At 48.4% G+C, this 16,829-nt stretch overlaps 1 protein-coding gene across 11 annotated transcripts in view; it reads right to left on the bottom strand.

Moving 5' to 3' along the window:
• LOC108921135 (FERM domain-containing protein 4A-like) overlaps positions 1-16,829 on the bottom strand; it is a 72,437-nt gene that overhangs the window by 41,588 nt on the left and 14,020 nt on the right. For 10 of the 11 annotated variants that reach the window (XR_003797685.1, XM_029252036.1, XM_029252035.1 and 7 more), the window contains exon 2: positions 4,595-4,660. Coding sequence is in view for 10 of the 11 variants with exons in the window: in XM_029252036.1 (XP_029107869.1) it covers positions 4,595-4,660 (66 nt within the window). In the remaining variant the exon portion in view is untranslated. Of the gene's footprint in view, positions 1-4,594; positions 4,661-8,323; positions 8,594-16,829 lie in introns of those variants that run through there. The other variant, XM_029252039.1, reaches the window with a different exon arrangement.

Genomic DNA, 16,829 nt, shown 5'->3' with positions numbered 1-16,829 from the left:
TGTGCTGTAACTGAAGACAAGGTGCCACGTTACAACAGTCACTGTGAGTAACGCTGAGCTGCAGCAGCTCCTTGCTCCTGTTGGCATTATTGGGGCGAGACGTTTTTCACACCAGCTGTTCATCAGTCTTGAACCTCCACTGTTTTTCACATCAAAATCCTGGCAGCAGGTTTCTGTGACCACCAGCATGAGGTAAAGGCAGGCAGAAAAGCCATTTCGCTGTCTGCTGCTTTAAATTTCCTTCTTGCTGGAACTCTGTCCACATGTCAAAAGGGTCTGAAAACACCTCTTCCAGACTCACTTCGCCTACGATCTCTTAAGTTCATGTAAGGTGCAAATGTTCCTGCACCATAACGTTATGATTATATTCGGATAAGCCTTTACACAGCTGCTACTCCTGCATTGTACGTAAATGTTCGTGTATCTCAAAAAAAATAAAAAGAAAAATTGTGATGAGGAATCGTCTATTCTGCGTTTTACGCAGCTACTCGTGTGATGAACATTGGTTCATATGGTGGAAAGAAACAAATTAACTTAAGAATCACATGTATGCAACTATGAGTCTCTTTCTCCTAATGTAATGCACAAATTGCATTTTCTCTGAGATGTACGTCGCTTTGGAGAAAAGCGTCTGCTAAATTAGTAAATGTAAGTGTTACTGGTGAATGAGACAAACCGACCACCTAGGGAACTGCATCTTCATGTTATGCACTTTCGTTTTCCCCAACCTGCACGTCGTTTTGGAGAAAAGCATCTGCTGAATGAATAAATGCAAATTATTGGAAATAAGCAGGAATGTCCTCTCTGCGCAGGTAGCCAAAAAGGGCATCAACAACGTCCAGCTCCACAGGGACCAGATGAGATGGGGGGGGTGCGACCTGCCCCCGTGGCGGTGAATCTGCAGCCTTCAGGGACCAGAAGAGCGTCCTTCACTCTCTCTGCCTCGACATTCATGAGTTCAGCACTTTAGTATCTATTAGACTTAATGACCTGGATCAGGACTATTCACTCCATGGTCCTGCAGGACCAAGTCCAGCAGTTTTTCCACCTCTTCTTACACCATTAAAGACTAAGAAACAGAGTTAAGTGGCTTTAATCAAGACCATAAGTTAAATCAGAGGGTCAGCTGCCCAACTGTAAGAAAAATGTCCTGGGCTCATTGCTCAAGGACGACGAATTAAATAGTCCTGGTCGAGATCAACGTTACAGAGAATGCTGCGAAGACAAGACCCCCCCCGAATTACACTGGTACTGGGCAGCAGGAGTAGCACATGCGGTTACACGTACCATGCAGGTCACACAGTCAACTGATGTGGAGAAAGACTGCGGGTAAGAGCGATAAACCAACGAAAGCACCAAAGAAGTGCTCAAATTACTCATTTGGCATAAAGGGAGATTCTCACCAAAACGGAGCCCCTCGCCTTCTCCCTCCTCTGCACAGCAGCCATCCAGGCTGAAGTGGACAGCTAGTAGCGCGGTGCTTAGATCTGCTGCCTTTGGACCCAAATGTTTCAGCTTCGAATCCCACCTCCAGCTATAGTACCCTCGAGTCAGGTTGGCTCCAGTAAAAATGACCCAGCATAAATAGGTCAATAATTGTAAACAGATTAACGTCGTAAGTTGCTTTGGAGTGAAGTGTCAGACAAATGTAAAGTGCCCTTTAAAGAAGAACTGGCTCAGCCTTACAGCGCTAAAGCACGATCAACAGGACAAGCTTTCAAAGCCACATGTAGCTATATTAATATGGATCTTTTGGGGGGAAAAAAAGACCGGTGATAATACAACAGAGAACATGAAGAACATCTGACAATTATGTATACAGACAAGGGGGCGCGATGGCGCAGTGGGTTGGACCACAGTCCTGCTCTCCGGTGGGTCTGGGGTTCGAGTCCCGCTTGGGGTGCCTTGCGGCGGACTGGCGTCCCGTCCTGGGTGTGTCCCCTCCCTCTCTGGCCTTACGCCCTGTGTTACCGGGTAGGCTCCGGTTCCCCGTGACCCCATGTGGGACGAGCGGTTCTGAAAATGTGTGTGTGTGTGTGTGTATACAGACAGCACGCAATAACGCACGCAATAACACACACAAATGGCTACGACAACCGATTAAAAGTTTCATGTATTTGCTAGTTTGTTACTCCTGAAGGTTCCCCCACAAATCAAAGGTCAAGGAGAATTCTGCGCAATCAGATCGCAGCAGTTTCGGCTGCATCCTCTGCAAAACACACGGTAACTATAAATATCATGCATAAACAGAAGAGGAAAAGAAAAAGCGACCCAACAACCTACAACATTACCAGGACAAAGCGCTGCATCTGCAGACGGCGTCTCCCAACCGTTACCACCTCGGCAGGCTTCGTTCCGGAGCTGGAGCCGTGTGAACAACCGCACTGTCCTGCAGACCACAGAGGAGAATGTTTCGCCGTCCTGTTTCTCACAGCAGGCACTACTGGGGGTTGCCGTAACGACAGGTAAACTACCTGCACACATTCAGTGCGTCAAATGCTGAAAAGACCGTACACCTGTTCACAAACCATAGGAATTAAAGTCTGAAAAGTGTACTCAGCACGCCGTATCAAGGACATTGTGTTCGGTCCCTTCCAGCATTTAAGAAGGATCTCGAAACACATCTTTTCGGTCCACTTTCATCCTAACAGGTCCATAAACTAGCAAATCATCATGTGTTACCAATTCCATATGCGAACACTTAATAACAATAACTGGGCTCATTAGCTGCTGTGAAACGGACTTTTGTTTGCTCCGAGTTGTACGTCACATTGGACAAACACATCTGCTAATGAATGAATGTAATCTGTTGGATTTATACAACATTTACATCTATTTAACATACACTTGACATTTGCCCACAGTGACTTTCAGTACTGGTCCATATTGATCGGACACTAAACATGCAGAAATTGGCTAAAATTATACATTGCCTACCCAAATTAATCTTACAGCAGCAAAATACAAGGTGAAATACACCAAAAAGCACCCATGATCAAAATTATCCAAATCTGTAATCCTACCAAGAACCCCTCATAATCTCACACACAGTCTGAAACCGCTTGTCCCACACGAGGTTGCGGGGAGCCGGAGCCTAACCCGGCAACACAGGACGCAAGGCCGGAGGGGGAGGGGACACACCCAGGACGGGACGCCAGTCCGTCACAAGGCACCCCAAGCAGGACTCGAACCACAGACCCACAGGAGAGCAGGACCCGGTCCAACCCACTGTGCCACCGCGCCCCCACTCCCCTCACAATCAGTGGCCCTAATTAACACTGGAATAGACAGTAAACACAGTAAAGGGTTTGAAATAAATCAAGAGGGATTAAGTCGTAAAGGAAGAATAACGAGAGAAGAGCTAAACTCTACGAGACGATTACGAGAGAGGGAGACACGTTAAAGACCAAAATTATTATTACTTCTTAATTCAGCTCACACTCTTCTCCAAAGTTCCCTAGAGCGTCGAGTCACACTTAGGAAGCGGTGCCCACGCTGCTCAGGTTCTCATCACTTCATGTATGAGCATAAAATGTTCAACGCAAAACTGAGTTCGTTTTTTGAGTGGCAAAGTAACCTTTTCACCAGAGTAAATGGGCTCTGCTCACGTGGGTACCGCCATCTGCAGTCCAAGAAACCAAGAAAAGGTAAATAAAGCGCCTTTTTTTTTTTTATGACTTTTGAATGAAGCCCCTTTGGGCAAGAAACACCAAGAGAAACTGGAGAGGTCTTTTCTTGGGAGCTGAACAAAGAGAGGGAGCAGGCTCTGCTTTATTGCACCAGTACGAGAGGAGAAAGGGTTACGGGGGGCCTTCCTCCCAACAAGGAACGCGCCTTTGTAAAGAACGAACAACTGAACGTTACTCCTTCCAGGCTTCGTGTCGAAAACGACATGACGAGAGGAAGCCCGGCGCCCACACAGCTCCACCTCACACTCCTCTAATCTGTCAAGAGCAGCGTTCGTCAAACCCGTCGAGAAACGGAGGACTCGGACAGATCGCCGCCGGTTCCAGCTTCGCCGTACATCACGCTGCGCGTTTCTCCGCGACCGAGACGCTGAGCGATTTTGACGGAGCTTCCTTATATGGCGGGCAGGCTGTCGGGGGCTTCGAGACGGTGACGTGACCTACAGGAAGTGTGCTGTGATGGAGAGACACTGGGCTGGGGGAGGGGGAGGGGCAGCACTTGAGCAGAATTGGGATCAGGTGGATATAAACACAGTTTAGCCCAGAGCCAACCCCTCCCCCCACACCCAAGGCTGCACCACGTTAATCACCTCTCAGAGGAGCACTAGGAACCCCAACCCCAACCCCAACCCCAACCCCCCTTACAGGCTGCTACAGAAGCACAGTGGTGCAGGGAGGCTCCAGAATTTGGCCCACTTGTACGCTCCGCTGCCTCTTCACAATGAGATAGATTGGGAAAGGGCAGGCGCAGCACCTACCGAGCAGTATTGAGCGCCAATGAAAATCCTCACCTTCTGCGCTCAGCAGGAAGACGACGTGGTCCAGGAGCGCTGTCTCCAACTCACCCCCCGCCCCCAGCACAGCCCCCTCATTTCATTTTTAAAGCAGGGAGGCTTGAGCTCACTTACCTGCACCAGCAGCTCTAGCTTCCTGTCGTCAAGGAGGTGTACCTGACATCGCCGGCCCTCGGTCATCTGGAAGAGAAGAGAGGGCGCCGTTGCGCGTTAGTGTCGGCAAAGGAGGGGTCTCCCGAGGGCGTCGGGTCGGGGCCGTGTGAAGACCCCCGGGGGGCTAAGTGTCACTCGCGGTGGAGGAGGAGCATACGCAAACTTATGCTATACAACAGGGCGGTCGACTATAGCCCTCGATCAACTGACAGGAAAAGTAAATGCGACCGCTGGGAAAAAACATCCGTTCCCACCCCGGACACATACTGTATATTTAGTGCGAAACAAACAAATGCAGCATTTCGGCTGTAAATGCCGAACAAACGTATGAAAGCAGCTAGCAGGTTTCGAGATCTGCGCGGCACCGAACGTTTCGTCTTTTCCACACATCGAGAAGGTGGACAAACTCGTATGCAGAAATACTATGAAAACTCATCATCGGGATGCCAAGCAACCACTGGAGACTCTGTCCGACACAAAGTGCTACTCCTGACAAATGTGTGTGAAGGGCTGTGGAGAGAGACACACACAGCATCGCCGAAATCCACATCACATGGCCAACGCGCGTTTGGGCTTTCATCAAAGCACGCCATCACGGGCGCGAGGGGTAAAAGAGCGGCGTAACGCTTCGAATGCGCTCTCAGTGAGGGTAAGCTGGTACTGTAGCGATTAGAGCTGCTGCCTTTGGACCTAAAGGTCGCAGGTTCGAATCTCACTTCCAGCTGTAGTATCCTTGAGCAAGGTACTTACCATGAATTACTCCAGTAAAATGACCCAGCTGTATAAATGGGTAAGTAACTGTAGGTACGGTTCAGACAAATGAACAAATGCAAAGAATCACGGTTACCAACCACTTTCTACATTTCTTATTACAAAGCGATTTGCAAACGGAAGAGGAGCTTCAAAATTAACACGCAAGTTCAACGTCGCACGTGAGCAACAAAGAAAAGATTCATTCATTTTGGGCGAGCGGCGCTTTTAAAGTAAGAGGGGAAACACGATACGGAGCAGCCCGGCCAACACAAACGTAGCTCTGAAAACGCTCACAGATGTAAGAGGAACCAGGGAGCAGGACGGCGACACCGTGACATTAAGTGAGGACAAAGCAACGAGTACAAAGTATATTTCACTCTGGGGGGTGTGAGGGTAAGAAACTGAGTATTGCAAGCTCGGCTCCAACCGACCCCCACCCAATGGACATGACATCATTTGTTTCCTTTTTTTGGGCTCACCTGGCAGGTCCACCCCCCGTTTATTATGCACGTGGAGTGTGCTGCAGTCTTAAATCAGTATGGAGCTCAGATGAGAGGTATGTCTAGAACTAACAACCTACTTTGTTAGACACAAGGTACTGACACTTTTCTCCAAAATGACTTGCGGTGTTTTTCTACTTACAACTATTTACCCAATTATAATTTTACTGGAGCAAATCAGTGCAACTAACTTGGTCGAGGGAACTCCAGCTGGAGGTGGGATTCGAACCTGTGACCTTTGTCGCCAAAGTAAGCAGCTCTAACTGCTACGCTAGGTGAAGGTGACACACAGATGGTCCTCTTGTCCCACCCCTACTACAACCTATCGTAAAGTGACTGGGTCCAAACTAAAGTTTAGCATTTTGCGACACATTTCTGCCGATCACATCCAGCCCAGTTGAGCAGAACCAAAGCCTGAGGTTCTGCAGACCTCAACAAGGTATCAAAGAGAAGTAAAGTGTCACTGAAGAACACTGATGTAACCCCCAACCGTACTGCCAATGTCGGGAACGCAGAACTCCAGAGGAAGAGAGACAAAAAAGTACAAAAATGCTGAATTGTTCAAGTTTCCTTCACATCTGGGACAAGGGACAACTCCATAAACTTCCACTGAGCCACACGCATTCTTCACACACCGGAATGCGGCACGAAACACGTGCGGCAGAGGCGCGCGCACACACAACGTGAAAAAATGTCACAGAGATGAATGTTACACGAGATCTCAGGCTGAGGACCTTCAATAAAACCCACGTCCTCGTGTGTAACCTGGCGGGGGGGATGACTGCATGCAAGGCTTTCACTGTGCAGATCTCCTCTAATAACTGGCAACCTGAGCAACAGAACAGCGTAACTAAGGCATGTACTTATCCAGTCGTGGAGGGAACTACTATAAAATATTATCACACTGTATACTGGGCTGCCTGGATGAGGAGCCACACACTGATCGAGGTGCAGAGCAAAATGTGTACTGTATGTACGTATGTATAAAATCGTGATCTAATACATGGGGCCTAGGGGGCGTGGCGGCTCAGTGGGTGGGCCCAGGTCCTGCTCTCCGGTGGGTCTGGGGTTCGAGTCCCGCTGGGGGGTGCCTTGCGACGGACTGGCATCCCGTCCTGGGTGCATCCCCCCCCCCCTCCAGCCTTATGCCCTGTGTTGCCGGGTTAGGCTCCGGCTCCCCGTGACCCTGTATGGGGCAAGCGGTTCAGACAATATGTACGTGGGGGCTGCAGGACAACCCCCCCATTCATGAAAGCGGGGCTTAACACAGCACTGTTAACTCCTCACCACAGCGCCAGTATGGAGTTAGATCGGCAGCGTTAGCTCGTCGCCCCCGTGTCAATATGTGGAACCTGGCTGCACTTGCGCTGCTCGCAATTCCATGTCTTCGGTGTGCAATTTTGTACGCGGGGACGGGCGGCACCGCTAAGTGGACAATTCTTCCTGGAGGGAAAACCACGGCGGGTTGCACGGCAGTTAGAGCCCAGCATGTGAAGGATGTGGGTTTGAATCCCCGCTCCAGCTGCAGCAGCCTTGGCTTGAGCAAAGTAGAACCCTGAACGGATACGGTAAAAATTACCCAGCTGCATAAACTGGGAAATAACTGCAAGTTACTAATATAGTATAAATGTGTGCTGTCATATAGAAATTAGAGAAAGGTTCAATAAGAGGAAATATGAGCCTAGGAGGAGAACAATATTATTTAAAGCCTGGATTTAAGAGCAAAGAGAAACACACTTTTAACACTTAGTTGATATGATAACAGGAGCTAATAAAAGCATATTCATCCTAATTTATGAGTGTGAGAACATGATGTATGTAGCAAAGGTATGGTGCACATCACATATCATATGATATGTTGAGTTGCAGTACGAGCCGCGCAAAGCCTGGTTTAGAAAAACCCATTTTCAGTCTATCATTATTATTAGACTTAGCTTTACATGATAAAAAAAACATTTAGCGGAGCCTCGGAGCTCTAGCCTGATTTTACTAAAAAGAAACACGCGCACAGCACACACGTCACGTGATGCAGAAGAGTGTCTTGCACCGTATCTGTATCCAGCTAGCCTAATTAGCCTAATGTTCCTCATGATTTCCCCGAGTGACGCGCAGCAATAACTAAGGAGGGAAAGTTCGACGCACCGCCTCGGCGCCGACGCGCTCTTTGTCTCCGCGCGCCAAACTAACTCCGCGGCTCCGCCGCACGTGACGAGGACCGCGCAGAACAACGTGCACGCGTCTGAGCGCGAGCTCGCAGGAGCAAGAGATCCACCTGACCGTCAGGCTGACGCACAGATACACGCACTGACGATCCTTTCCGGCCTCGCTGCGCTGTTATTACCGCAAACGGGTGGTCCGACTCGAGGAGCCGCTCAGTGCGTTGGGCTCCGGAACATAACAAACAGCAGCACAGACTGAGACTCCGAGGCGGAATTACCTTTCAGGGGTCGGGCTTTCGTCCGTCGTGCAGATGCACCCTGAACACCGGGCTCCAGAGCTTCGGAGTGGGCGCGAGACACGAGTCCGCTCGGGCAGCCTGCACTGCAGCGCGAGGCCACGAAACCCTAGGCTGCACAAACGGCGCGTCGCTACGTCGCTTTTACGTCGCTCCCGCGCGCGGCATCTCTCCCGGAGCGCGTGCAGCGCAGTACTCGCGATCAGCAGCGAGTGTTCACCCGCCTCTCACTCTCTCTCTCCCTCACTCACTCTCTCTCTCTCTCACACACACACACACACCGACCGCTGACAGTCTCCCCCCCCCCGAAGCCCCCCGCCGCTTCCGATGGAGTCCGAGTCGGTGAAGCGGGGAGCAACCAGGGCTGCGAGTAGGATGCGCCCAGTCCGCTGCTCTCTCCCTCTTCCGTCTGTGTGTGTGTGTGTGTGTGTGTGTGTGTGTGTGTGTGTTTCCGTGTTGGAAGGCTGCGAGACGACGCTGGGAATGGGGGAGCGCGGCAGGAAGCGGGGGGAGGAATCCGACGCAGGGTCATGTGAACGCGCAGCTCAACCCCGCACACGGTGGACTGCAGGAGCTGCCACAGCATGAGCGCGGGACAGGGGACAGGGCAGCCCCCGACACACACGTGGATACAAGGACAGATCCTCCTCACAGCCTTTCCATCCCCCCCCACACACACTCACACACACACACACACACACACACACAAAACATGATATGATTGGGAAAACAATGCTTTTTGCAGTGACCATAATTTTATAAACCATGTTCTCGTGACTACGTGTAATAAAAGATTGTACACGTGCTAATGTGTCCACCCTTTCCAAACGTTAATGCAATGAAGGCCTTACTGGACGTTGTAGTCGCTGGTGCTGAGGACGTGTGTGCTCTTCTCTAGCTGCTTTTCTTTCTGCTTCGCTTCCGTCTTTCGAAACCAAATACGAAATTCGCTCGGCGGCATGTTTTCGCAGGCCGAAGGAACGGAGCCGAACCCGACCTCGGGGACTGCTGAGCAAAGACGGACGACGCGAGCCTACGGCCAAGCGTCCTGCCTTCGGACAGAATAACACGAAGTAAAATAAGCGGCAGACGTGTCCTACACGAAAGCGAGCCCCTCCAGAGAATTACGCGTCTCCGAGAACAGACCTGCGGAGCTTCATCTGCTATCATTTATACACCGTTGAGCCAAACTTCCGCCGCCCAAGTTAAACATGTCCATATGATGTGTGTGTTTAAGTGCAGCGCTTTTCCCCTTTCGCTCGCGGCTCCCTGGGCTGCTGTCACAAGAGCCTCGTTGTTCGGCCAGGAGCGCAAGCGGGATGGGAGGCTGAACGTTTGAACTGAGGAAACCCGGCGTGCACCGGGGCCGCGGCCGGAACGGATGGGAATGTCCAGATTCACACGATTCCGCTGGGGCCGTGGGACGGTCCTAAAATAAACATGAAAGGGCTCTGCAAAAAAAAAAAAATGCCATTCAGCTCCTGAAAGTAATTTCAACACAGCTTTGAGGAAAAGGCTCGAGAAACATCAGCCATATAATAAGCTGAGAAGAGGAGATTTTAAGGTACTCTAATTTAAGAGATTGAGTTCTTGGAACTAAGGACACATTGACAATCCTACGTTAACGTGTGTTGCTTCAAAGCAGAAGTGGTTCCCCCTTTGGGAAGTTCTGCTCTAAGCTTGGGTTTCGCCGTTTCTCTGGTGACTGGAGGCCGGGGGTGTCTGGGCTCAACGGGTTCCCCTGGGGAAGTCGCAGAGCGGCGAAGGTAATCCACACTAGAAGACGACAGAATAAACACCGCTGAGGGTGTAATTGATACAAGCTGGTGAGGCCTCAACCTCTGACCCCCACACCCTGGTGGTCAATAATGAACATTCCAGCAGGCGCTACGGAGGAATATACGTATGTGAAAGAAGCTGGAGCGCCAAGTTCTCCGGTTCATGATGACCAACCGCTTTGTTGGTCATCGGACAAGTTGTGAAGTTGGGTCACGTTGTGACGGCAGAGCAACGCGAGAACACAGAGGCTGAAGAGCTGTGAGAATGGTCTCTGTTTTGCATGTGACCAGCCATGCGGCTCCAGCACCTGAACCTCCCGCTGTCCAAAACCATCTCTCTTTGACGCCTCTATTACGTCCCATCGGCCATGTCCACCGTTTCCCCGCCTTCCCGTTCCCTTTCTCCTCCGACTGGACGCTCCGTGCATTACCGCGGTGCCGAAATACAGTAGTAACACAGCAGTGTGAGAACCGGTACAGAAGACGGTCCCCCTTTCAAACCTATTTTTGGTTAATGCGGCAAGTTATACACTCTACTATAACTGACACTTGTAGCATTGATCCTGATCGTTGCTGTAATGTACAGTAATTGTTGCTGTGAACCACTAATTTGAACAGCGTAAAAGTAACTTTATGACAGGCCCTCATTTTTCTTTTATTTGCGCTGTTTATTGAACTTATGTTCCTGCACTGGAAATATTTTGTGATTTCACCCAATCCGGCATATGGAAAGCGACCCCTCACTTCATCCGTATTTACATTTGCTCGCGTAGCAGACACTTCTCCAAAACACGGTACGTCTCACTTATGGGAGAACGAAGTGGAAGACACAGCGTTAATCTTTTTTCAAACTATTCCATCTCAATGTATTTCTCCGTATTAACTATTCCTATTAAAAAAGGGCCGCTGTAACACTACGAAACACACACTCGGTTTTGGACATTTTATGTGTGTGGCCAAGTCTGTTTCCATTTGTGCCATTTTAGAAAGGCTGAGCGTTTGAGATCCAAGGTCCGCTCCTCAAATACTTGCGTGCCTCATCTCGGCACATAACTCGATTGTCTCGTTCCGGTCGTCCACCAGCGCTTTCTCCAAAATTAAATTACATCACATGCTTTAGATGCACATCTTTTGCTGGTACTAGTTAGGACAAGTTTCTGGAATGCCTCATTAAAACAGGGTAACTACGATCTGCTTCAGACTATTACTGTAATTATTTGTTATTTTGGCTCATTGTTGCGCACAGTTTTGTCCACCTCTTTGACTAACAGAAGAGGCGAGGGATCACAACACGAGGGGAAGAGAGACGGCGCAGGGACTAGGATTGTGATGTCCCACAGCCGACAAGCACACACTTTCCCACAAACGGGTTCTTTAGCCTTTGTGGTTCAGGAATATTAGCTGTTCTGCTAAAGTGAGAAATACACACACACACACACACACACACACAGTCTGAAACCACTTGTCCCAAGTAGGGTCACAGAGCCCAACCCAACAACACAGGATGCAGGGCCAAAGGGGGAGGGGATGCACCCAGGATGGGACGCCAGTCCACCACAAGGTACCCCAAGCAGGACTCGAACCCCAGACCCACCACGGCACAGCCCCCTGGCCAACCCGCTGCACCACCGTGCCCCAAAGTGAAAAATATTTCAGTTTATTCAGGTCAAGTTGAATGACACAACACACGTTACACAACAACAGTACAAATATCGCCACATTTTTTTGTATATAACTAAAGGCACATGTTGCCATAATTACCTGCACACCACACACTACATGCTCCTGTTTAAAACACACACCATCCGAAATCACTTGTCCCAAGCGGGGTTGCGGCGAACCGGAGCCAAAACCGGCAACACAGGGCGCAAAACTGGGGAGGGAGGGGACACCCTGGACAGGACGCCAGTCCATTGCAAGGCACCCCAAGCAGGACTCGAACCCCAGACCCACCCGAGAGCAGGACCCGGCCAAACCCGCCGCACCACCCCACCCCTCGCCCTGTTTAAAGCGAGGCAAATAAAATGTCTAACTCGTTATTTTTCCATCAGGCTGTATGTGTAGCAGCAGTAACAGCAAAAACAGCAACAACATTCTCTCTTCCTTAAGCAAGCAATCTTATCTGACCTCAGACTGAATGCATAATATCTAATATCTGCATAATATTTTTTCCAAGCTTGTGGAAAAAGATATTTCATTACCAGCCACCACTGCTGTACGCTGTATTGTTGTGCATTATTTGACTAATAAACCTTTGATTGATTTGATATCTTTTTTTTTTTTTTGGACAGGCAGTGGTATTACTGTTAAATCCATACTTTGATGTATTTATGAATTTATTCTGTACTTACTCATTTGGTCTATTTTTAGCCAGCCGCCCTATGTAGGCCACACAGCTGCATATTGTAGGTTACAAATGTGAGTCAGTGAAGCAGGGCACGGTGCACAAAGACACGTCCCACGCTGGGACAGCCCTGCCAGGGATTGCAGAGCCGTCACCGAAGAAAACCCGCCGTGACCAACGCAGAGTCCGGCCTTTCGGTCTTCTCGTGCACCTTAACCCTTCCGAACTCGTACGTTTTTATTATTCATTAAAATCAAACCTCAAACACGGACATAGTTTGTCATTTTTATGTAGGTCAGATTCTAGGATACATTTTCATGTCCGGCTTCTTTTCGGCCTCCATAAAAACTGGGCGTGTCATATTTGTGTATAAATTCTTAAAATGGAAAATGAGCAGCAGCGGTGCAGGGCTGCTGGTTTCGTGGAACTTCGTGAGACTGCAGGGTGGAATCTGAGCATGTAGGTTGTGGACAAAGCCAGAAAGTCCCCCGATGTAAGGAAACACACCTCACATAGCCCATCTGTTCTGCATTTATTGAAATGGATCTTTCAATGGAATCCTCCCACGTGCTTCTGAGGAGAGAGCGAACCCACAAAAAGTGCAAGTGTCGCACGTTCTATTGTAAGAACCCAGTTGTCGGAGCACCACTTGGAGACGTCAGTTTCCCCAGACAGCACTGATGGCGAGATACGTATATTCAGCTGTGTATTTATAATTATATTTATTCATTTAGCAGACCCTTTTCTCCAAAGCGACGTACATCTCGGAGAAAATAGTTTGTGCATTACATTAGGAGAAAGAGAGACATAGTTGCAGATGTGATTCTTAAGTTTGTTTCTTTCCGCTTTACGCACCGGTGTTCATCGCACGAATAGCTGCACAAAACTCAGGATAGACGATTCCTGATCACCTTCCCATTTTTTTTTTTTTGAGATACACAAACATTTACATACAATGCAGGAGAAGCATCTGTGTAAAGGCTTTTCCAAATATGATCATATAGTTATGGTGCAAGAACATTTACACCGTACATGTGTGCACTGTGGCACACAGCACCATGGGTTTGGAGGGGGCAAAGAAGGACACAGAGACAGTGTTTATGACAAATGATTTATTGGAACAACAGCACCAGAGAAATGATGCTCCTGGTTTAAGGACCCTATTTTCTTTAGGATCTGCACTTGCAGCCAGCCTTTCCAACCTACTTAGTACCCTAAGGCTCTTCCTCAACACACTGAGGAAACACAGTCACCCCATCATTTTCCCCCTAAGTGCCCCCAGTGGTTACACATGTTATTTACAATTTTCCCATAATGCAACTATTTACACAAAACCAGTAACGTGGGTCGTTACAACACCTTATAGCTGAAAAGAGTAAACCTTTAGCAGAGTTGCTAGAAATCTTTTACACATGTGCCAACATGGATCCCTGAGACCAAACCTAGTGACGGCGCACTGACACCAGCACACGGAACGAAACTATTCCAAGTAACAATTCTCTTCCTCATCTATGACTGACCAAAATCCCTCCCTGGTTCGCACGGCCAAGTCTCAGCAAAGCAGTGGGGTTCAGAAAGATTAAGGTGCCCTGCAGATGAAAACCGTGAACTTCCAAGAAAGACTGCTTTTTGTAACCTTGCCGTAACACCCTATTAATACTCCCACACTGGAAGGGTTACTGTGATGACTGTATTCTGCAGGTGCCGTCAACGGTGCTCTCTAGAGCAAACCCGGCGAGAGAAACACATGTCCGACTGGCTTTCCGGCACCCCTCTTTATGAACGATCCCACTCGCAAAACACAAAGACTTGTATTAAGGAGAAGGATCCTGAAACATCTAGTAAGTGAAGCAGTGCGCAATGCAAAGAGCATGTTTCCACCTGTCCATTACTGGGATTTAACAGAACTTTCCTTAGTGACTCTTCACCAACGTTTAAAAAGAGCAGCAGTGTGCCTCTATGGAGGGGTTTTAGGAATGAAAATAACGGGGCGGCATTTTGGAAAGAGCAGCCTCATCGGCTTGGCGAACCACAACTCTTTCTGCAGGTACAGGACCTAGGAAGAGGAGGTCATCATATAGGTGGAAATTGCTGTTGCACTACTCATTGTCATTGTCATTGTTTTGTTTGTGCAGTATTTCTATTGTCTCTGTCTTTGTCCATAATCTGTGGAGAAGCATTCAGGAAGAATTTCATGATACTTGTACGTGGTACTTGTACCTATGACAATAAACTAAACTTGAACTTGAATTTCAGTGGAAACTTCAGCCCAGGGAAAGGGTGTTGCAAGAGACCTTCACAAGAGTACAATCTTCCTTCCTGTATCTTGTCTTCCCTCTGTCTTCCTACTAATACAGTGAGTCCGATGTGGCTGTGTGGTTTTGGCCCACGCTGGGTCCGAATCAAGTTTCATTTTCGGACTCCATAAATACAATAGGTCTCACTCCATCACCTTCTGCCATTGAGTCACACATTTCAGACACGTCCTCAGTACATCTTCCAGGACGCTAGGTGACCCTAAGCAGAAAACGTGTGTTGACAGTGCGACAGGACAAGGATGGGTAGGAGACCGAAAGACTGACGCAGGCGCCAGCAGCCTGTCCAAATGAGCGCAGCGCCCTGGTCGCACTGCTTTGCATTCACGTTGTGGAGCATGTAAACTGTGGGCAGCAAAGGCCATCAACATATCCATTTCACTGGCAAACTCGACCAGGTTTCGCTCACACACACACACACACACACACACACACACACACACACACACACACACAGAAAGATGGTGGCACACTTGACATAGCATCCCTGCCTGTCCCAAACACAGCTGAGTCAGGAGCAGCAGAAAGGAGAGCAGTGATTAAGCTTTACCCTCACAGAGGCTGAGAATATAGCCAAAGTGCGGCTGGCTGAACAGCACCTGGGAAACTGGTGTGAGGTGAACAGGAGCAAAGAGATCACTCCCTCTTCTCTAAGCACCCTTCTCCCAGGATCTCCCAGAGTTAATCGTTATTGTATAGTTACTGTACTTGCTTTGCAGGACACGTTTTCGTAGGCTGTGATACATGCAGCTCTAGTAACCTCACAATAGGTGCCGTATCCCGTGATGCAACTGAACTACACAGTATATCCCCAGTACGTACCGTGTGTGCACCTACACGGGTTTTAATACCTCAGGCTTACTTCAGCATCTTGTCCAGTCCATTACTTCGGTTGCTGAGCTCTGTAATGTATTCAGGTGAAACCTTTTAAGGCCAGATTTACTGAGCCCACCATAGAGAAGTACAGTACTTGGAGATATGGGATGCTAGATCTGAGCCTAGAAAGATGTTGAACTCTGTAGCACAGCAAGATCAGTGTCAAAATGTGAATAAAAACTACGAAAAGAATCAGGCTGGGGAAGAGGAGTTTGGATCACGAATATCTATTTCCATAAAGATATCATATTCAGCTGTCACTTGTTCAGTTTTCACGATTCAAAAGCATGCGACTATCATTTAGTCTGGTGGGGGTTACTAATTATTACACACATTAACAAAGTTTATTCAAAGCCATGTTGTTTTTTTCTTGTTTGATTTGTTCCAGAACCATGTAATTTTAATAGACACAGCATGTTCTTATGTGCTTTCTAGACACAGATTGAAACGCACAGCCGGATATTTCAAAATGTACCGGCAGAGCCTGCAGCACTTTTGGTGAGCCACACAAGTCCCATCGGAAAACGTTATTGCTCATTACAAGGAGCACACATTGCTGTCATTATCATGCCATTATCATTCTTATAGGGTCTCCCTTCTTAGCTGATGACAGTCTATAAAAAGGTGAATTGCCAAGATGTCAGCATAATAGCACATGGTGAAAAAAGAAGAGACCTCACAGTGCATCAGACTGTCAGATATGGAGACAATGTCATGATGTACCATTAGGTACATAATGCTGGACACAGCAAATTATGAATGCAGACTAGAGCTGCTAGTCCAAACATTTCAAAACAGTCTGACCATTAAAACTCATTACATACTGTATATCATAGTATCTGAAGTTGTGCTGTTCTGCCCTATAATAGGACAGGTACAAGTGAAATGCAAAAATGTATTTAATCCAGTTACAGTTGTGTTTTGCTACCCATGGCTACGGTTTGCCAGTGAGCCCAGAATGCAAGTGGTGCAGCAAGCACTTCGCATTTGGGGACTGAATCATGCACCAAACATATGACCTCGGGAAATGAATGGGACCGCTGTAGTGCAATTACAGGACACTTTCTGAGCAATGTAAGCTCACCAAGCCATGTCAGTGTGCAATTATAAATGAGACATGTACGCATGTGGCATAATGGAGTAGTGTGTTTGACAGCTAGGCCACAGTGCTTCAT

The sequence above is a fragment of the Scleropages formosus genome, chromosome 5 (genome assembly GCF_900964775.1).
Source record: "Scleropages formosus chromosome 5, fSclFor1.1, whole genome shotgun sequence".
Lineage (NCBI taxonomy): Eukaryota > Metazoa > Chordata > Actinopteri > Osteoglossiformes > Osteoglossidae > Scleropages > Scleropages formosus.
Note: the sequence above shows the minus strand (reverse complement) of the source record. Positions and strands in the feature narration are given on the sequence as shown.